We start from the raw sequence: 23,026 nt of genomic DNA, 5'->3' as shown, positions 1-23,026 counted from the left end.
GATTGTTGTCGAGAATTGGTACTTTTTTCGTTATACTGCCCTCAACAATTTGAGCATTATTCTTTATCAGCTGGTAGTAAATTGAGAATGTGTTATGATTCTGCATACCATAGTATACCTCAATCGCGAAAAGATGACAAAACAACAGATGTAAACTGAACAATGAGGTTAGTACATCATTATTATTTTGTAAAGAAATTAAATTACCTTATTATTCATAAACTTTAGTAAATAAATTAATAATAATTTGAGTCTATCAGTCTTAACCACCATCGTTCTCACTTATTGTCTGCTTGGTGTTCACGCATGGGTAGGTTAAGTAAGGGGATAAATTGCTCGTGGAGTATGAGATGGGGAAGATTGAAAAAGGCAGGAGAAGAACGCCTAGGCATTCTTTTTCTTTTGTCTTTAAATTTTCTGTCAGAAATCTTTACACATTTTCACGTTATATACAGTTTTTTAAACATGAAATTTTACTGATTTCTCCATTTATTGATTATTTTAATATAATTGATTCATTTATTATTTTTTACTGCCAACAATCAACGACAACGCTTGTACTATATTTATTCTTTTACTAGGCCTACACTTATTTCTTTGAATTTTTATAATTTTTCCACAAATTAGCTTCTGTCTATTTTTCTTTATACTTTTGACCTTTAACATTTTTTGTTAAATTTATCCTAAAGTGAAACTATTTAAATGATAAATTCTATAAAATCACTGCCAACACATGTTATTAATTAAATCATGATCACAAATTTGTTTAATAACAGATTGTTATGTGTGAGCGCTTTAATAATAGGTAAGGAATTATGTGATTAAAGATTACACATACCAAGTCCATAGCAACTCAACTTTTAATTCCTTTGTCCTACTTGGTCAGTAAAGTTCAACTTGTTGACAGATTAAGTAACAACTTAATATTGTTAGTTTGGTTTCACACCGATTTATTGACCGAGTAAATAAGCCGAACTGTTATTTTGTTGTTACTGTACATACTCTGTGTTTACAATAAGATTCATTGGTGAATACATGTTTGTATAATTCCATCTTTATGTATAATAAACGATAATGGGTACTCTGTATTAAATTGACATTGACTATATGTAAGTATAATATATTATAATTTATATTGATAAACATTTTTCATTTTATGTACAGTAGGATATTAATTTTAAAGGCATAAAGTAAATATTAAACCGCAGATAAGTGCTATCTGAAATCAATTTATATAAATGGTAAGATAAGATAAAGATTTGAGAATGGAAAAAACATGAGCCAACCAAGATTCGAACCTGGAATCGTCTGACATCTTACCATTAAACCACTGGGGTTTAATAGTATGGTTTTAAAATCTGATAGCGACTCTTCTACACCTGGCGCATGAATGCACATGAAACAGAGTTCGCCATGTAAACATTTAAATAAAAATTAATCCTCTTAAAATATTCTATGAAAATTAAACTAAATTTTTTCCTACTAGACTAATTATATTTTAAAAAATTAAATCATGGTAGAGAAAATTTGTTGGAATTTTTACCTTTTAATTATAAACATGTTTTTCCCACCAAAAGTAGACAAAGCTGTATTTGTCTGTGATTTCTTTAAAATCCTGTAATTAAATAGAAATTTGGAAGTTGGCGACAAAGATAAAAAACAAATTTAATGGTAAATTTTGGAACAAAAGAAATAGTGTTCTGTACATGCCCAAGAGTAGGCTTTAAATAACATTAATGTTAATCTCTAGAGATATATCGGAGATGTTTGTGAGTATGTGTTTTGGAAATGTACATGTTCCCATGCAAAGGTATTTACTTTCGTTCTGTTCCGTGATAAAAACATTTGATAAAAATATAAATGAATACAGTTCAATTCATTCAAACTTTTATTTTGGAATCTCTGGTACATAGAAATAAAAAATTGCATATAAACAAGAATAATTACTACTATATAACACCTATATAAATTCCTGTCATTTGATTGGACGAATGTGGGTCACATGGCGTGCAATAGTACGCACTATTCAACGATCGTTAAATAGTACTTTTTGAAACATTTTTGTGTACGAAAAAAAAACGTCTAGATGTTATATAAAACAAATAATGAATGTTTTGTATTCGTGTAATGGTACAAATAATGGCACTTGGTGAATGATGAAAGGTTATATCAACTCGGCTTTGCCTCGTTGATATAACCTTTCATCATTCACCTCGTGCCATTATTTGTACCATTGCACTCATAAACATTCATTATTTGTATACTACTCATCTCAGGATGGCATTCCACCAGCAAACCATAGGACCAAAACAAAATTTAAATATGTTTTAGTTTATTTCGTGCCCAGCTTGCCTGGATAAACCGATAATAGCCCATGCTCTCCAGAGGGAGGTCTTTTTTTTTCAATACTGTACATTCATTCTATGGCTAAGGCCTTGCTCACATTGTCTGTTTTATAATGAGGTATATAATATGCGTAAATATAAATATTATTCTTTCTTCATATTTTCTACAGGTTTGCATTTATCTACTTTAATTTTGTATATTAAAATATTTATATATTTCTATTCAATATTATACTGTACATACATTCTATGGCTAAGGTCTTGTTCAAAACCATTTTCCTGTATTTGGCACTCATTTTTTATAATATTTTCTTCAAATCTATATGCTGATAAGATAGGATTATTTATGAAAATATGTATTATTTATATATTATTTTTACGTACTGGCACTTAAAAAATCAATACGTTTTAGCAAAGACGATATAGTATAGAATCTTACATTTAGTGAGAAATAAATGACTTAGTGTTTCAGATATTGGACAATCAATAATTTCTGTTGAAATTAAAGAAATTATTATTGCTTTAGAAAAATTGATAGAAATTATAAATTGTTAATATTCATTTTAGTAGTGGTCTAGATAGATTATAGATATTATGGATTTATTTTTTATTTTATTAATTCCTGCATAAATCAATTAAAGGTATAGCTTGCTATGTTTATTTTGGTGAACATTGGTCTTCATTAGGCTGTGTTGTAAAGCGTGGTTCCCATTAGCGACGCAACGCAAGGACGTAACGCAACGCAAGTGAATTGACCAATCAAAAGCGATGGCTTATTCGCTTGTGATTGCTAACTGTCTATAACTTCGCTTGTCATTGGTTAAAACGTTTGCGTTGTGTTTACGTCCTTGCGTTACGTTCTAGTGGAAACCAAGCTTTAGCCTTAAATAAGACGATAAATTATAAAATTCTAGTGGGAACCAGGCTTAAATAAACATAACTCTGTAAATAGTTCTTTATTTTGAAGTCGAAACTGGAATTTCAATAAAAAGCATGTTTCGGTCCAATTTTATATCTATATTAATAATTGAAGGTCATTAATGAGAGAAAGCTATTTAATATTGCTATTAACATTGAATGTTGACCATATTGACCACTGCTGTTCACAAGGTCAAGTAGCTTGTTGACCAACATAAAAGAATGAATTATCAAAATAACATTACCTTGAGGTCACTGTAGGTGGTACTGTTGCAGTGGCAGTCGAATTCAAGTATGGTCACGGTGATGACGACCAATTTACTTTCAATTTAACATAGATTTTATTTATAAAACACTGTAATGTTGGAATAGCAACGTCTATTTGGATGTAGACTTGCCCCAAGTCTGTATTATCTTTTTTTTTTTTTTATTTGTTTTTATTTCGACCGCGATTTTTGTCTGAAAATACAGACTTGTGAAACACGTATAGAAATCGATTTGCAGACCGCAAACATCCGATAAGAATGACGTAGGTTATCATACCGTATTTGGCTATATGGGGCGGGCGGTATGTAAATATGGATTTCGAATCAACCAATGACCACTTTGTTTCAAAATGAAAAAGATCGAGTACGGACAGTGCTGAATGTACGATCGAGACTGTTGAAATATAAAATCGTAATGCCAAGTTGTTTTGTTTATTAATTGTTTAGTCCTTGGCCTAGGCCTCTTTCGTAGGTCCTACTCAACTCGCACGTATGACCTGCCAAATAAAACGCCAATAAAGTAGCCTAGGTCTACATACCACCGGCACACAACAGGGCTACACCACCACACAGAACAGGAAAGGGTCTGGGTGGGAATTAAATCAAAATTATCTCCGCGTAATAAATGATCCATTCAATGTTTGATTTGCGGAGAAGCTAGCCTATCATATCAAGACGAGTTTTCATGTTCTTGGGAAAAATCCCATCAAATGTTTACCAGACTACTAGGCATATTAAAATAATTTCTAGCCTTCAGAAACTTTCAAAAATGTACCCAAGTACACATTGTCTAAACGTAACATAGCGCACGCGCATCATCTTAGTTGTTGAGTCTTTGAAATTCTGAAATATGAATATTTAAAACGGTGTACGAGTGAGTAGCCAATCGCATGCAGCTGAAACTATTAAACCGGATAATCGTATGCACCAAGAATTCTTGGTGTCAAACCACGTGACTTGTGCGTGTTTCCCCAAACGGAGTATTCAAAATCAAGTAGTATACGTATGAAACGCCATATGTGCCAAAATATTTATCTTTTTTACTAATATTAAGACAAAACTCCGTCTGGAACCCAGACTAATTTGGATGGGGAATCATTGAATTGTACAATCCAGCGTTTTCAATAACCCTGGTCCGCCAGCCAATGGCCAGTTAAATGTGTAGTGGTCAAATATTCAAATAGCAAGTCAACATTTTTTTTTGATCTGATGAAATTCATTGTACACAACCATCAAATGAGCCGTTCATTATATTTATTGAGAACAGAATTATGCTTCAACGTGATCTTTGTTAAATAATTAATAATAAAAGCAGTTAAACAAAATGTTTTTTGGGTATTTTTCAACAGAAACCGGCCTTATAATTTTGTATACTCTTTATAAAATTATGAGTACATTATATACTTTATTGTACTATAATTTATAATTATTTAAGAGTTTCATAACGGTCATGAATCAGTGGATATTGATGTAGGTCAGCCCTGTAATCACTTCACCCAGTATCCTGATGAAATCGAAATTCGCTATTATATGATGGTATTATATAATAATCTTTATCTAAGTGGCATATTGTTATAATTCTTTTTAAACCTTCTTTCTTTTTCTTTGTATTTGTGGTTTACCCTACCAAGAATTTGTTACCAAAAATGTATAGTGTCCAGCCCATGCAATTATCGCATATCCGGATCACCATAATTTTGTTTATGTCTGTCTGTTGTACTGGTACAGTATCTTTAATGTTCTAGGTGTTCTCTATAAAAACAAAACTTTAGCACTGGATATGTGCGCTTTATAAATATTATTATCTTGTTTGTTTGTTTGTTTTTTATTGATTTTCCACACAAAATGAATATGATAATTAAGTAACAATAAACAAATATACAAGAAAGATGTATATTATCTTATCTTAAAGTAGGCCTACCACTTATATTGAATTTTTTTTTACGGCTCACATTGTCCACAATGACAGGGACTGACCATTATGCACTCTTCTGAAGGATGAACTAGGGGCCTGTTCGTAGGGGTTGAAAATACCAGCTTATTCCCGATTTCCGTTCGCGTGACCCAATTAACTTTTGCCTCAGGCTACAAAAAATTATGTTCACCAAATTTGCAGGTTATTTCAGCGATAATACAATTATACTCGGCCTTCAAGGATAATAAATCTCCGATAGAGGCAATGTGTCAAATTTTGACAAACGTTCGCTTCCTAGGCCCGTCATTTCTCCTACGAAGCTCTTACATACACGCTTCGAGAGCGATCGTCAGCTGGTGCTGTCCTTGTTGGTGTAGACCGTTTAGTAGGCCTAGCTGGTCGGTGGTGTTTCGTGTAACATTGGGCTCAAATTCTTCGTCAAGGAGTAAAATAATGGTCGTCAGGAGAAGGCATATTTCGGCAGGATTATCGGCGATAAGGTTTGTCGCAAGGATAAGCAGTGTAAAAGGTAGCAAGTAATTGTTATTGTAAAGAAAGATCGCGAGTAAAAAATATACAACACGAAACTAGCGTGCGAAAATGGGGTCGTAGATTGTAAAGACAACTGACCTTAAAACGTAATTTCCGGTTGGTGATTCGTCGATTAAGCATTTAAGTGGTTAAATATTTCAAGTACGAACAACGCTCAATTTATAACCCGAGGCATGGGTGAAATTAAGCGCTTATTTTAACCACCGTACGAACACGACCTAGGTTCTTTAAAGTGCACACGAGCCAGATATTAAAAATAAAAAAAATGTTTTGAAGTTTTCACAGTGGTCAGGTTTTATTTGGATGTAAATTGGTTTTAAATAGTCTAGATGTTTGTCATCAAAGTCACAACATTTCCCCAGGTCAAGAGCTAGTGGGCGTAATGGATGTTTATTTGTTATTTACAGAGATTCATATTGCTTTATTTGTTAGCTCTTTCAGACCACCTGTTACCCTGGGCGTTAACCTTTATCAATAAGCCCCAGAGGAAAATGTTCACATTTTTGTAGTCTTACAACATCAGTAGAAACCTGGAGTATAAACTTTTACTTACTATGCCATACATAATTCATACGTTTGTTAAAGAAGACACTTTCTTGTTTTAACATAGTATTAAAGTATATGCTTTAACACTACGTCCAACTTGTATTCAGGAGGCTCACTCCTAAGGGGGCACTTTGTTCAATTCAAGTAATATTTATTTCACATAAATTTGTACAAATTATAACAATTCATTATAATGGTGAAATAGGCACTCTGCAAATTAATAATCAAGCTTTTACATGCAGCAGAGCCCTGGATACTCTAGTAGTGGTTCTTGTATCCCATAATACTCTTTTTGTTTTGACATTTGTATACCTCAAATTAGGGGGAACAAACCTTGTGGAATGTCTAAAAGATACATAGTGGAGAGATTCGTTAAACCAGTCACGCTTGGAATTACAACGTCATCCGACAGAACACTAGTAAACGGCCAGCATTCAAATATGTTTACATTCCGATATAAATGAAAGATTTAATTACCTTATTTGTCTCAACCCCACTTTTCCATGTTAATAATTAATTAAATTATAAATTCACATTTAATTAATTCCTCAAAACGGTCACAGGACTTTATATGTTTTAATCCTGAAAATACTTTGTTTTGGGCTTATGTTAACATTAGATCTGATGTTTGAGTTGAAAAAGTACAATTTACACTACACAATGTAAATACAATCAACAGCTGTATAAATGATTAGATTTCTGACAGAATGGTAATTCAATTAAACTACTTCAATTGTTGGAATTTATACTAAACAAATATTTCTTCTTTAACTATGTGATTTTACAGTACTGTACACAGTATATACAGTACCATCAGAATATACAGTTTAAATTATAAAAGAAGTATTTTGTGTACAATTGTTTTCGGATTAATAAATTAAGAAGATAATATAGGTATGAAAAAGTTTTATCAACAAGACGTTATTTTCTTTTATTAGCCGATGATTTCATCGTTTCAACATCGTTCGTAAAATAGAAGGTTCGTATATGAGAAATACGTAAATAAGAAGGTCGACTATATATGTTTTTTAAATACCAAAGAAACTGTCTATTTGATAGGTGGCATGAATCAGACGCAACCCCTCCCCCCCCCCCATATGACTGAACTACTTTTTTATATTTCATTACATTTTTTGCAAGTTTATCAATTACCTAATTAATTTATCATAATTTTAATGTTATTGTATGTTGTTATATTGTGAAAATAAATATGAATAGAATTGAATACATAAACTAAATTATCAAATGTACATCTTTGGGATGCCCCTGGACACCACTATGACTATTGGATATGATGCTTTATCAAATTGCATGCAGCCCTATTTATCAATTTAATACATATTTAATAAGGTCGGTTATATATTTTATTTGTTTTTATTTTATTAATTTCGGCAATAAACATAAAATAATAATTACAAAAAAAAAACAAAAAAAACATAGAAATATATATATATATATATATATATGAAATACAAGACACAAAGCCGAGGAGAGACAAAAGCATTAAACAAAACGCTGTCACCGGTAAGGTGTGTCTTATCCAACAAAATATAGTACAGTAATATATATGGTTAATATTCAAAATATTTATTCTTTTATAATTAGATGCAGTACTGTTTGCCATTGTGTTATTAAACAGAGAGCTATATTTACATACTTTATTGAAGTATTGTACTGTTATTAATAGTGTGTGCTAAGTGCTATCTTTATGGTTTTGTCATGTCCTTGATACTTCCACTCTTGTGTCATTGTCAAGGGCTTCTACTGTGTAAATATTGTGCTAATGATACTGTAGCTACTTCAATGAAAGTTCCTTATATTAAGAATGACCTAGTCTCTTTTAACAGTTAAAGAAGTCTCCAGTTCAAAGTCCTGTTTCTCTTACCATTAATTGTTTACCGTTTAAAAAACTACTTGAAGTTATTGAGTGTTTTATGACAAAGAAAAAACTGTCCTAATCAAGAATTTTACATGCAGATTTCGACACATGTGTTCTCAAATGTCTTTATGGCAAAATATCTGACCAATCAAAAATAATTGTCACTGTGTAGTATTTAGATGGAACACAAATGTAGAATTTATTCAGTTAATTTTTCAATATACATGCATTGCAGAGGAATAGATTCTTTAGTATTGGTATTGGTGAATTATTACTTTCAGTGAACAGATTTTCCATCCAGTTCGAGACTCTTCCAATTGTATTTGTAGACCCATCAAGTAATACAAGCCTCCATTGAAAGACAAAGTAGACAATTGTTGGCCCTTCCTCTCTATAATTTCAAGGTATAGGGTATATACTTTCTGGGTACTATCAACATTGTAGAATTATTGTATATTCACCTATTAATTAACCTAGGCGCAGTAAAAGGACCAATCCTGCGCCTTATTCTTAAAAGTGAAAGTAAAATGCTTTTGTATGCAACAGAATTCTTAAACAAATTCTATTTTATGATGCAAATAAAATACCTTAAAATCTTCCTCTTTCTGCTCATATTATTTGTTTTCTTAAAATCATGTTTTCTGTAGATCCTAGTCATAAATAATATCTGATGACAACATGATTATGTTTAGCCTATTGCAAGCACCTCCTCCCAAAGCGAGACTTGGAAATCAGCAAGTGGTAGGTCACATGGGGTCACGTTTTGCATTAGCAACCAAGTAAACTTACAACCCATGTTGTAATTTATGACTGGAACACTTGTATATAGCAATCATTATACTAGTACTTGTCTGTACTTGTATGATTCAATAGGCTGCGTAAACTTGTGTTTCCTCTCTATGATGAAGAAACAACAAAAGAGGTAGCTCAAGAGATACTCACTGAGATACTAGAATGTGTTGATGAAGTTAATTATTTCTCTGACTGGTACTAGTTTCAGATTTGTGCTTTGAAGGTATGTATCTATTCTGTCACAGAGTTTTTAATTTCACATTAGACCTGTTGACTGAATGTATAGAGTTATTAATTGAAATTTACACCAGTGTACTACCTGTGTATATAGACAGTTATTAATTTAATGTTAGAACGGTCTACTGAATGTTACCAAGTTTTTATTTAACGCGAGACCTGTCTACTGCATGTATCGTTACACCCTACACACATTTTCAACATCAAAATTATTTAAAAAATAAGTATTAAGATAATTTAAAAAATTGGTTTTAGGCTATTGTTGGTGAAAATATAATTGGTTTTGTATAGCAATATCAATATTTATATTAGCTTCAAAGATCTGTTGCACAGATCCTTCCATGTATGTTTTCTTGTGCTTGAGAAAATAAAGCCAAATTCTTCCAACTTCCTCAATGAATTAATACATCTTGGCCTTTCATATTATTGGGATTTACATTAATTGTATTATTAATCTGTATATTTATCTTAGCATTTAAGCATTTGTTTACATTGTGTTTAATGTAAACAACCTATAATTGAATTATTTTCATCAAACTAGTATTTTAATGTTCTTTTTTATCTTCAATAAATATCATTTTAATAGGAAAAGCTTTTTGATTTGCTAGGACTTAGGAACTAGTTACATCATGGAATTATATTGTGCGCAGGGACAGTGGGACCTTTTATTTCTTTATTCCAATTCAAAACAAAATAACATTAAATAAAAAACAGTACAGGATTGAATTGAGGGTAGCACAAAAAGTAACCAATGTTCAAACTTATTTCCATTGTGGCCCTTAAGGATTAAATAGGTACAGCATATAGTTATATAAAATTAGACAATTACAATTAACTATAACATATGTATTTAATAAATAATGTTACAATTTTCTGGCGTAGCATAATTAAAATGTTTTCAAATTTATACTCAATTTGCTAAATATATATTTAACTATTGATGATAAGTAATAACAATAATAGTTTGTGGTTTTATTTCCTGTAGTGCATTTGTAATATGCTGGCTAATAAATGGAGAGTAGTATATTTTGAGTTGTAGACTCCCACTGATACTCAAACAAACCTACTCAATTAGGCTAGACCCACTGTAGTCAGTCTGTGTACCAGTCATATTATTAAAACCAACAGTGGTTTCGTATTTGTAATTAAAATAACTTTCTTGTGAGAAAGCCAGAAGGCTGTTTGTTGAGCAATCATCATGTTCATTGTTGTATTGTGGCTAATTCACGTGATGACAACTGTAATTGTCGTTCATGAGTTCGTTATCATTAAGCGTTCGTTACCGCTTAAGACCTTGAGTTATTGAGGATAATTATAAGCGCTAGTTTCATTTCAAACATGAAGGACGGATATTAAAAAAAATAAAATATATTTTATTTTTTATCATCTTATGTGGGTTTCATCTTACTTTTTTTTCCATAGGCTATATTGTACATGCTACTTATCTCTCTACATATATTTTTTCTCTAAACACATGTTAATTTCTATACAGTACTGTACATATTATTTTTTATTAACCATGTTTAAAATATATTTGTTTGTGTTTGACTTGACCTGGGTTGACACCAAACCAAAAGCTATATTAGAGACCTTTATTCAAGTGAATGTGGACGCCATTCACATCGACCTGTTTTGAGGTGTACGGCAAATTCATAGTCAAGCAGTGAATGAGGAAGAAGATGCAGTGCATACACAATGCGTCAAAATGATGTAATCATGTTAAAATTGAAATAGTCAACGTGACAATCTAAAGTCTCTATTGTATCTAAAAGGAATGATCATATATGATTTGAACTCAAGACCATGTGTTTAGAAGACATGCATCTTACCATTTTCCATTGTATGTAAAATGTCTGACTCTAGGTACTTACAATACAATTTAATTTTGTGCTCATTTATTATTTTTTAAATATTCATATAAAGACTTATTACTGAGATTGACTTTGAAATTTAGGGTAAGCCCCTGAAAATGGAAGAAAATCTGTTTCCTTTTTTTGATAGAGTATTTTGTTCCAGTTGAAAGTGGTTTTTAATTTCAATTAAAATACCAATACCCTTGGAAACAAGGAACAACAATTAGTCATTGCAGTAAATTAAATAGAATATTTCATATTTTAAACTTGTTGATAAATTAGTGGAGGTGTAAAACAGATAGATCATTGTTGCCAACAACCATGTTTTAAGGTGTTTTCGTACATTCCCAGTAGAGCAATAAACCATGCTATAAAAGCAAGAATCAAATTATGGGAAAATACCATGCTTGTACCATACCATTCATTCCATTTCTAATTACTGACATTTTAGAAGTGAGATTTTATTTCCACAGTTTCTTTGTTGAAGTTTACTGTCAAATTATGATGTAGGAAATGAAATTTCATTTTATGGGAACCAAATTTTAGTAAGATTTTATTTTCAAAGTTTCTTTGTTCCAGTCTACTGTCAAATTATGATTTAGGAAATAAAATATTATTTTATTGGAACAAAATGTTAGTAGATTTTATTTTCATGGTTTCTTGGTTATACTCTACTGTCAAATTATGATGTAGGGAATGAAATGGGCACCAAATTTGATCTTGTGTGAACAGAATTTCATCTTTTAGGTTTGGATACAAATTTCATCTTGTTGAGTACTTGATGTTATTGTCAATTTGGATTGATAAATCACAGTACTATAATGATATTAGTTTCCGGCCACAATTAAATTATGTTATAAGGCCAGTTTATTTAAGGTTAAACAAACTAAATTTACATAATTAGGTTTTGATTAATATTTGAAATTAAACTGTAATTTCAATTGAGGGCATGTAGAAAACTGTGTAGAAATGATATTAAATAGAATTTCTTTTAGAACAACCCAAAAAAATAATATACCGTAAGCTAACTTACAGTACGTTTCGAAACCTATCAGGTTTCATTCTCAGCTGGCGTTTCATTCTCAACTTGAGTTTGTGATATTCTTTGCAAATATAGCATTTCAAGAAAATAAGGAGACCCAGAGTTTTAATTACCACTAACAATTAAGGTTAACTGGGAAGGGGAAGAGTAGTTTATTGATAATTAAAGAGGTAATTAGTTATAGCGAGACTGAGGCCTGTTTCTGCTGCATATTGCTAATAATATCAGTATTTTAGCATTGGCCTATAGTGCTTGATGTATTTCTCTTTCTTTCTTTTTTTATTGTCTTAATTATGTCAAGCAAAATGAATTTCCATTTAAAGTGGACTAATACAATCTCTTGAATCTAGAACTAGTGAATTAAAAAAATTAAATTTTATATTGGTTATAAAATGCTAAGTTTGTTCTCCCAGTGTTATTAATGAAAATGTTAACATTACCCAAAATGCAATGCACTCAATAAGTTCAAGATGCTACTTATGGTGAAACGACGATCAGTTATTTTGAGTGGCGACAATAACTGGTCAAATGCTGGTTGGTTGTTTTAACCGTTAATGAGAATACTAGAACTGGTTTTTATTTGATTCCTGATTCTGCTTCCAATGATGGTAATTTATTCCCACTGTTTATAAATCAGTTATTTGTTTCGCTGCAGAAACAGTATGTGATGAGCAGACAGAGAACAACTTGCGATTTTTAAAATTCTATATTGATGAATTGGTACAGTACAATCATGCCATTAGGGAACGTTCACACATACGGCGTAATGCTCGTGTGGCTTTACGCCATACGTGTGAACAACTTCATACTGTAATTGCAACAAAATCTTCTTCAGGTATCTGCTTACTAATTGCATCATAAAAATTGATACAAAATGCAATATAAATTTGTGACCTTTTAAAATCAGAACACTTCAGTTCAGGTGTGAATTTACAGAATTAATTGACATGCTTTTCTTGTTGTTTTGATTTATTGCGGCGTTGTCATCAGAAGTCAAACGCTTACCTGCTTTGGATAAATGATAACTTTCAATTATTGCAAATGTGTTTCAATATAGAGCGCTTTATGATTTATAGTGATCCATTCAGCAAAGTAATTGGTGATTAATTAATTATTTACCAGTTTCAGATGCATCTATGTAATCATTAATTGAATAGTGTTGTACTGTTGCAATAATTTTTGAAAAAGTCTGGATAACAATCATGTCATAAACCTTCTTTTAAATCTATTTGTAGTTCAGGTATTTTTTACTTATTTTGAAATGACAGTATGTAGCAAAAATTATTTTTTTTTAGTATTTGTTTTAAAAACGCATATCATTATTGAGTATTCTGTACAGACTGTATTATAAACCGCAGTTACGGTAACCCATTATTATTTGTTAAAAAAATGCATACCAATATTTACTATTGTTCTTTGCAGATTCCCTAATATAAATCCCAGTTATGGTAGCCAAAATGGGCTAAGTTTGTCAGTGAACAAAAATGTGGTGGGTTGATCTATAACCCTATCGTTGTATTATATTTCCAGTTAAGGAAAGAAAATGACAAAACGGTATTTAAAACATAAAAATGTACATTTATCCATAAAATGTGATATTTAACCAAATGCCAACCAAAGTTAAAATACTAAATTTTAAATAATTATACGATTATTCGGGAAACCACCTCATGACGTAAACATGTTACCTTGTACGTGAATACCAATTTTATACTTGTTTTTTAAACGTTTTGAAAATGAAAAATGTTGTATTTATTTTTTTCAAGCATTGGTTTATATATTTGATTAAATATTCATTTTTCAATGAAATTGTATATATTGATTACATCTGTTTGTTCATTATTCTTGGTTTATGTAAATAGTTTATTTTTATTTATATATTTATTCATTTTTTAATAATTAATTTATTATCTTTCATAGATGAAAAGATATTTAGCATTATCTATTTATAACTCTCTGCCTGGTTATTAATCGAAAATTAGGGTTTTGATCCAATAAAAATTGTTATATGGCTAATATACAGTAAGCCATATTTATTTATTTACCTATAACCAACTATTATTTTTACATCTCTCTGAATTTAACTAAACACAGATTTTAATTGAAAACAATTACAGTATTTTGTAGTACTGTTTTTTTTGTATATATATAATTCAGGCCACTATTTTATTTGTTTATTTTATAATAGGTAGATCTAACAGCTGTACTACAGCACAGCTGACCTGAACAGGCCCTTTAACAGATTTAGAAGGTTTATATTATATGGGTTTCCAGTAAAGAATTTTGATTATTATATTTGAACAAACTATGTATTCTTATTTTACAATACATTTTCTTCTGAACTCTATTTTTTTAGATACTTCATAAACGTGTTTGATTATGTTATATCTAAGCATTTAATTAATATTTTCCTCACTTTGTAATCATAATACATGTTTTATGTATGTTCCTTTTGAAAATAAATCAATTGATCTGACCGGATTCACATAAAGTTTCCTGGAATAGCATAAAGTATTAATCTTTAGTCTATACCATTTCCCGAATGTTGGACGCATGCTTAATTGCCCTAATAATCGCTCATTAAATTAAATCTATTGTGTTTTTAATTATAGCACTAGGCTGTCCAGTTGGGGCCCTAGTTATGTCACAAACAAAGAAACATCAATACTGAAACCGACTAATGCGACAGAAACGGGACAAAGAGAATTGTTGTTCTGTTGTTGTCTGAACATCAGTTTGCAATATTTATTAATAAATAACTTTTGATTGGGGGTTTATACTTGATCGTAAATCTATCTGTTGTTTGTACCGATGACAGTGATTTGGAGATTTAACAATACATTTTGTTGGTTTTATATTCTATTTAGGAGGTGATTAGAGACTTTTATTAGTGATCTCTATGTGGTTGTAGACACTACTGGAATGAGATAGTTGGTTGAACTTTAATACAGGTAATATCTTGTTATTATGCAGTACATGTAATTTGTCAAAAATGAAAATGTTGTTTTTATGTAAGCAACCTGTAATTTATAATTTGTATAAATTATGTCCTTATTATACAGTTTATTTTGTCATCAGAATAGCAATTTTAAGCATAAATTGTTATCATATGTTGTAATAAAGACTATAGTATTTTTATATTTTCTAATGGAAAATTATTTGGATCCCTTCTTCTAAGCATCATATATCGACCGCAGTCGACCATCTTCATCAATCAGACATCAGCTTAGCTAGATTTCCAAGTTTTGCGGAACTCCATGACAAAAGCAAGTTCAGATGTATTTTATAAGCTGGTATCCTTCTAATGAAGGGGTCATAATCCTGTTAATATCAGAAGCCAGAGTTTCTTTATCCATAAAATAGGAATCTTGGCACCTGCATATTCAGATACACTACTAAACACAGACCCAGTTTTTTTTTCAGTTAATAATAATTCTTTAATAGCCTTATACTAAATTATGGAGGTATAAACCTCCATGACTAAATTAACCTCAAAGTACATGCAGTGGTGTATCAGCCATCTGTAGCCACATGGTAGATAGACACCACCCACACAGATCTTTCTATAGAGATCAAAAATCTTGGTTGATGGTTGGATACTCGTATTGTATACAGATGTATAGTTAGTTGTTTTTCCTATGAAAATTAAATATACAATTTGTTATAATAGGACAAACCGGGCCGGGCCAGTTTGTGTTGTTATTAAGCAAATTTATTTTTACTAGTACAATATTATTATGAAATATCTGTGAAAAATTAAATGGCCAATACGGCCACTTTCTGGGACATTTTTCCAGCCTGTCAGACTTTTACTAAATTGAATGTTGAGTTATAATGGTGATAATCTCTTTGTGTCAAACATTCTTAGTTTTTTTTTTTCCTAGACTGTATTCTGGTTTTTTCATTGCTACAGCTTTCTTCAGATTAGCCATTTTTCCAGGTTTACCATCCCATAAGTTTTGTTACTTAATCAATCCATTTGATGTTTAAGCATTTTTAATATTTCTATTTATTTTTACAGGTATAATATATACAAAACATAACCATGAAGTTTTCTTATGTTTCTGTGATGTTCGCATTACTTCAGTCAATAAGCAACAGGCGTTTGGGTGTAAATGCTACAGGTAAGTTCATGTAGGCCTACAATTCATTTGAATGTTGGGGTCAGATTTCACAGATTATGTGATGGGTGTAAATGCTACAGGTAAGTTCATGTACAATTCATTTGAATGTTGGGGGTCAGAGTTCACAGATTAATGTGCGTTCCTGCCAGACAAGCATGTGAAATTGCATAATTTTTCAATTTTTTAAACTGGTACTGGTAAAGACGCCATATGTATAGATATTGAATTGTAAAAATACATAAAAATATGAATAAAAGTTGTTAAAATGAATCAAATTGGTTTTAGAATGCAAGTCACATCAGAAGTATGATATAAAGAAATGTATTTTTCTTTATGAGACCTCATTTATTAGAATATGAACTACAATATAAAGTGGTTTACTCTCTAAATAAAGAGAAGGAAGCCATACTGATGTTTTAATCTATTTTACTATTTTTTAAAACAACTGCAATATGTCTTGAGCATAACATTGTTTGTTATATGTTGTTTAAATGTTTTGATAACATTTCTATGTTTTTATTCTCTGTCCATAAATGATTTATATTCTTTGTGACATTTCATGTAATTAGAATCATCATTCAACAAGCTTTTTATTCATTAAAATATATAAATTACCATCCATTAGCAATGGTTATCGACAAAATTAGTACTTACTATGTGAGGTGTATATACAAGTAATGCAACTGATTTATTTGCATTCAACTGCTATTTAAAAAAATATGTTTTATATTATAAATGCCATAATATATAATGTATAAGTCTATTTCGTGCCTAGCTTACCTCGGTAAACTGACAATAGCCCATGCTCTCCAGAGGGAGGTACGATACGAAAAGTTAAAGTTACTGCTTTTGATTCTCAATCAACTTTATAAATTTATGAAATCCAATTGTGTAGAATAAACATTAATTTAAGTGAAGATATTTTGCAGTGATATTTATTAAATTACATTAGAAAGCAATTTTTCAAGTATGCATTTTAAATGTTTTACAGGTGAGTTCATATAGTCCTTTATAGTAATAGTGAGGTCAGAGTTCACAGGTTAAAGCACCTTCGTCTTTAATGAACTTGAATCATTCTAACAGCAAATACGGAAAATCGTAATAGGCCTAATATATAATTTCTTTGTTTTATTTTTTTAGATTTTACTTCTATGACCACATATCAACCCAATACGCAAACATTAACTTCAAGTATTACAGAGGACGAAAATGTATATAATGTGACCGATAGTATGACATCACAAGATATGATGTCACAAAATATGATGACATCGACACAAGATAAAATGATGTCACAAAATGAGACTATGTCACCTGAAGAGATTACAACACGACAAGGAATGACAACACAAGAAGGAACGACAACACAAGAAGGGATTACATCACAAAAAGTGATGACAACACAAGAAGGGATTACAACACAAAAAGTGATGACAACACAAGAAGTGATGACAACACAAGAAGGAATGATTTCACAGAATGAAACTACACAAACAATGATGACATCACAAGGTAATACATCAGAATATAGTGCAACAGATGCCATTCTCAATACAACAGATGAACCATCTTCTACATTGGTATATGCAACTGATGTAGACAGTAATTATACAGTAACTGAAGTTTATTTAGAACCAGTTACTACAGAGTCAAAATCATGGCTGACAAATTTGATGACTGACCGTGTGGAGACAACTGATCATGTCAAAAGCACACCAGATACTACTATGTCATCAGTTACACATGGTTCATTAACGTCATCCCCAGTTGATTCAACCACTTTAAACATTCCAGTATCAACTACAATAGCCCCCTCAAGTACACAAGCAGGTCCAACGCTTGCAACGTCTCCAAAACAAACGACAGTTAGACCGCCTGGTACAACACAAGCTGCGGAAGATTTCAAATTTACAATGAAGATGGACGGAGATTGCAATGAAGTAACGCGAGATGAATACACATTTAAAGAAGCGTGTGTGGACGCAATTGTAAAAAGAACTAGAGTTGATAGGAAGCAACTTAAGGTTGATGATATTGCGTGTGGCTCCATCATTGTGGAATTTACGTTCTCTGATAAAACCGGAGATGATAAAGGTAGTGAGATGCTGGAGATGGCATCTGATGAAGAACCTTTGATAATCAGGTTTAAAAATGTTGATTACAGTGTGGTACTGGTGGAACCTCTTGAACCTAATGACACTTCAGATGACGATGGTTTAAGCATCGAAGATCAGCGACGTCTTATCTATATCATAGCTGGTGGAATATTAGGCTTCGTTATTATCCTTGCCATGTGCGCTTGTCTCTGCCAATCGTGTAAAAACCGATGTAAAAAACGTGATAAAGACATTAGCTTCCAGACTGAGCATTTGACTAAACTTTCCGATATGAACCTTACGACGACAATCATCCCACGACCTAAGAGTATTTACGCAAATGTCGGGGATTACGAAACTCGATGTAGCTTATTCGCGATAACGAACAACTATTACTATTATAACAATGGTGCATTTATGTATGATGACGAAACACAACCTAATGGAGAGGTTATGTCCAGTGATGGTGAAGGTGGTGTGGTAGTTGCGGCAGAGGTCAATGAACCCACTACTCCAGGTACTAAAGCCACTGAACAATTTGGAATGAGTAGCATTCCGGAATGGAAACTTCCACAACTAGAAGGTACATATTGGTTTACATTGATTATTGGATATATTGATTATTGGATTGATTGATTATTGGACTTATTGATTATTGGATTTATTGATTATTGGATTTATTGATTATTGAATATATTGATTATTGAATATATTGATCATTGAATATATTGATTATTTAATATATTGCTAAGATATATCGGAAGTTATCCCTTTAAAAGGGTTTCTACCGTATAATATGCACCATAAAAATAAAAAAATGAATATAGTTCTTTATTTAGATTCTAGATTAATTTCCATGCATGCGATTTATAGTGGATTTAACATGGATTGATTCATTTTGCTCTAGGGGTAGTTCGTGCTGGGAGTGAGGTAGACGGTTCTGAAACTGCAAGCATCCATGAATTCAGTCGGCCGTCTTCTCGTACATTCAGTGTACCATTCCCTCCTCCACCACCACCAATAGCATCATCTAACAATCAAGACCCAACAGTGAAAGATATCATTTTACCCGTTCCACAATTGAACAGGCAGAGTGATGCATTCTCAGAGCTTACAGACTCATCTTCGGGTGATACCAATGTGCTTTTAAGGGGTGGTTCACAGAGGAAGGAGAAGGAGGGTGTGGATAATGCAGGACTTCAAGTCGATGTAGATAATTCACTGGGAAATAACACCTTGACACGTAAGGCACCAGGCTCTGAACTAGCCTCATATGAGGCTTTAAGTAGGTTATGAAATAATCACTGAATTACTTCTGAGAAAGGTACTATAGAAGATTAAACAACTCCAATGCATTTACTTCTGAGAAATATGAAAATTAAACAACTCAATTAGTGCATTTAGTACTAAGAAAGATACTAATACATCGGAAATTTAATTAACTATCACATTAGTGAATTTTCATTACTGCATCTATCACTTGTCCATTATCTAGCAAATTCTGTAATACGGTGTCATATGTGTATCACATGTGATGGATGAATAAGCCAACCTTAACATATAGGCACCACATATATGTGACGGTGTATAGAGAATGTGCCTATATACTATGATACTAGACAAATGCCATATATGAAGATACAGTAAAAAAAATCAAGTGGAATTTAGAAAGAACCCTGTGATGTTAAAGATCTTTCTACAAATTCTAATACATTTTATTACATTTAAAAAAAATTCTGGAATCGAACAAAGAACTTTGAAATACAATCAAAGATATATATTTACCATGGTTTTAATTACAAATTTTATTTATATATAAATATATTGAATATTTTAAAATTTTTTCCAAAGATTTCATATGTTAGAAATCAACTGTAAAAGAAAAGCTATGAAGAGAAAATTATATAAAAAAATATTTTTGAATAAGCAGTATGTGTTTTTAAAATCATTGTTTCATGTAATTTACTACAACAAATTCATAAAAATAACCTTGTATTTTCTTTGTTTTTGTGGTGTTTCTACGATTTTATAAAGTAATTAATTAATTACTATATAAAATGGTGGTATTTAGTGTTGCAATTTATAAGCAACAAATGTTACATATTGCAAAACCAGCCTATGCTATGTTAGTCCCTTTGTCTTAATATGAGGTATTGTACTTAAAAAATAAATTTTTAAAATATATTTCCTACTTTCTAATAATATTTTCAATCTGAAATTCTTTTATTGTAATATTTATGTTTGTACACTTGGAGTTTATCAATGTATTGTGAGCGAGTTATAAATGGTTACTTGAAATCTAGGGAAAATTTTATTTTCTGGGACTAATAATCGATGAGGTATTTTTTAATCTGAGATCATCTTATGCCATTTAGTTAGAACGATTACATTTTATATACCATAATATTATAGATATATATTTTTTATTTTAAAATACCAATTGGTCTAATCGGTGCTAACCCTGTGAGGTTGATATTATTTCAGGGTGTGTGCTATACATACAGGGTTTTAAATACATATATATCTTGAAAATATGTTTTTTCCAGAATTTATCTATGCCTAAAATGGAGGAAAAAACTAGATTTCTTTAGTTAAATTTCTTGAATCTGTTTTTTTTTTAAATGCATGATTTGGAAGCGACTATTGGCACAGTTAACTGTGCGTGTAAATCAATATTTTCTATCTGCACAGACAGCGTCTAATGTCAACCTGTGCGCCTGTTCCCTGTGCAGAAATAACGAGCAAGGAATCAGACGCATGGTCAAACAATGTTTTTCGCACACAACCATACTAAATATCAGCATGGCGAACTGTGCCGATAGAAAAAAATATGTTCGGTCAACTGAACTGTGCTGATATCGTCTTTCCAAATCTACAAGTGCTGTTTCACACTGAAGTATTGTTTAACTTTATATTATTATTATATCTTCCTTAAAACTTGTGAAAGCGTAGATGCTACTGTATAATGCTCTACAAACTATCACAGGCTGCTGTAAAATGCTGTATACTATAATCTCTATGTAATCTTTACATGAGTGTGAATTTGTTTGTGCTTGCAGCAGCGCAAAAAACATAAGCACCAAGGATTTATTTGTTTATAGAATACCATTTTTACAGGTTATGCTATTCTGTGTAATCACCTTGGTGTAATGCTTGAATGTTGTGTGCAACACATTCTTTTCAAATTGTTTATGAAATTTTACAATTCACAATGTCAGCAGGAGGGTTATTATATATACTTTTATTTTACCATACTAATAGAAGGCAGAAGAAAATGTTTTCACTATTAGGAGGGTTATTCTTTAAATTAACATGTGTAAAGGGATCATGTCAGAATTATTCTACTGTGCAGTACTGCAGTAACTAAATATTTTACTGCAGTAATGTAAGATTTTACTTTGTTTATGTAGAAGTTTTAGGAAGTCGCTATAATATTAATAAACAATGTGTATGATTACCACGAACATCTTACTAAATATTGTAAAATAGGTTAAAACAAAATGTAGTACAGTCAACTCTCCCAATACCAGACACATTTAGGCTGGCCAAATATGTCCGGTTTTCCAGAAAGTCTGGTATTCAGAATGTGTTTTTAATGAATTTTGGACCTTTTGGACTTCAAGAAAAGTCTATTATTGGGAGATTTTCCGGTTTTTAGAGAGTCCGGTATTGAGAGAGTTGACTGTATACTGTTGTAGAATTCCTTTGATATGGTCCCTATATGTACAAAATTGTACAAATTCCTTGTCGATAGCATGCTACTACAGGGGGACCCTGAACCCTCTATCATCAGTGTGAATAGATAAACAGACTTGAGTTTATAAAACAATGTTATAGGCATTCCATCCAAAGTTGATAAAACTCCTTTTTTACTTTAATGATTTACATTTTATTGGTAATGTTACTAAAATTGATTTGTTTTAAATTATAAAATAATAGTATAGTTTGTCGATTTTTTTGAAATAATTAATTTAGAGGTGCATATTGTTGAGATGTTTTATGAGTTTTACCAGCTTAAATGTAAAAATGGCAATACATTTATAATAAAAATAAAGATTTTTTATCTACAGTTTTGGATAGTTTGCTGTTGAAAAGCATTACAATAACTCCTTCATTTTCTCTTGATTAATACTGTACATATATGGCTATACTAAATGCCATGTCATAATTTTTGTATAAATTATGCATATCTTGAACATGAATATATATATTTTGTTGTTATGACTATATATTTATATATAAAACCAAATCTGTTTAATTACTTTAAAAATAATTGAAAAGGCCTCAACTAACGAATTCGCACAAGAGACCAAAGACAGACTCAATAATTAATAATTTTTATTAAAATAACTAAACTACTGTAATTTACTGGTATAAATTCATATATTTATCTTCAAGTCTAAAAATTATGACTTATATTAGTGTACATATATTATTATAGTGTCACTAAAGGAACAATGA

General features: G+C 31.1%; 1 protein-coding gene across 2 annotated transcripts; it reads left to right on the top strand.

Moving 5' to 3' along the window:
- Positions 1-80: 80 nt before the first annotated feature.
- Positions 81-22,910, top strand: LOC140050116 (uncharacterized). Of its 2 annotated transcripts, none has more exons than XM_072095158.1 (5): positions 81-167; positions 15,213-15,296; positions 16,367-16,469; positions 17,610-19,148; positions 19,473-22,910. In XM_072095158.1, exons 3-5 carry the CDS (start codon positions 16,391-16,393, stop codon positions 19,859-19,861), a joined length of 2,007 nt encoding a protein of 668 aa, XP_071951259.1. In that variant the 5' UTR covers positions 81-167; positions 15,213-15,296; positions 16,367-16,390; the 3' UTR covers positions 19,862-22,910. The 2 variants fall into 2 exon arrangements, with proteins under 2 accessions (XP_071951259.1, XP_071951258.1); XM_072095157.1 differs by lacking the exon at positions 81-167 and adding an exon at positions 9,102-9,436.
- Positions 22,911-23,026: the final 116 nt, after the last annotated feature.

The sequence above is a fragment of the Antedon mediterranea genome, chromosome 5 (assembly GCF_964355755.1).
Source record: "Antedon mediterranea chromosome 5, ecAntMedi1.1, whole genome shotgun sequence".
Taxonomy (NCBI): domain Eukaryota; kingdom Metazoa; phylum Echinodermata; class Crinoidea; order Comatulida; family Antedonidae; genus Antedon; species Antedon mediterranea.
The sequence above is the reverse complement of the archived record's forward strand: the minus strand, read 5'-3'. Positions and strand labels throughout refer to the sequence as shown.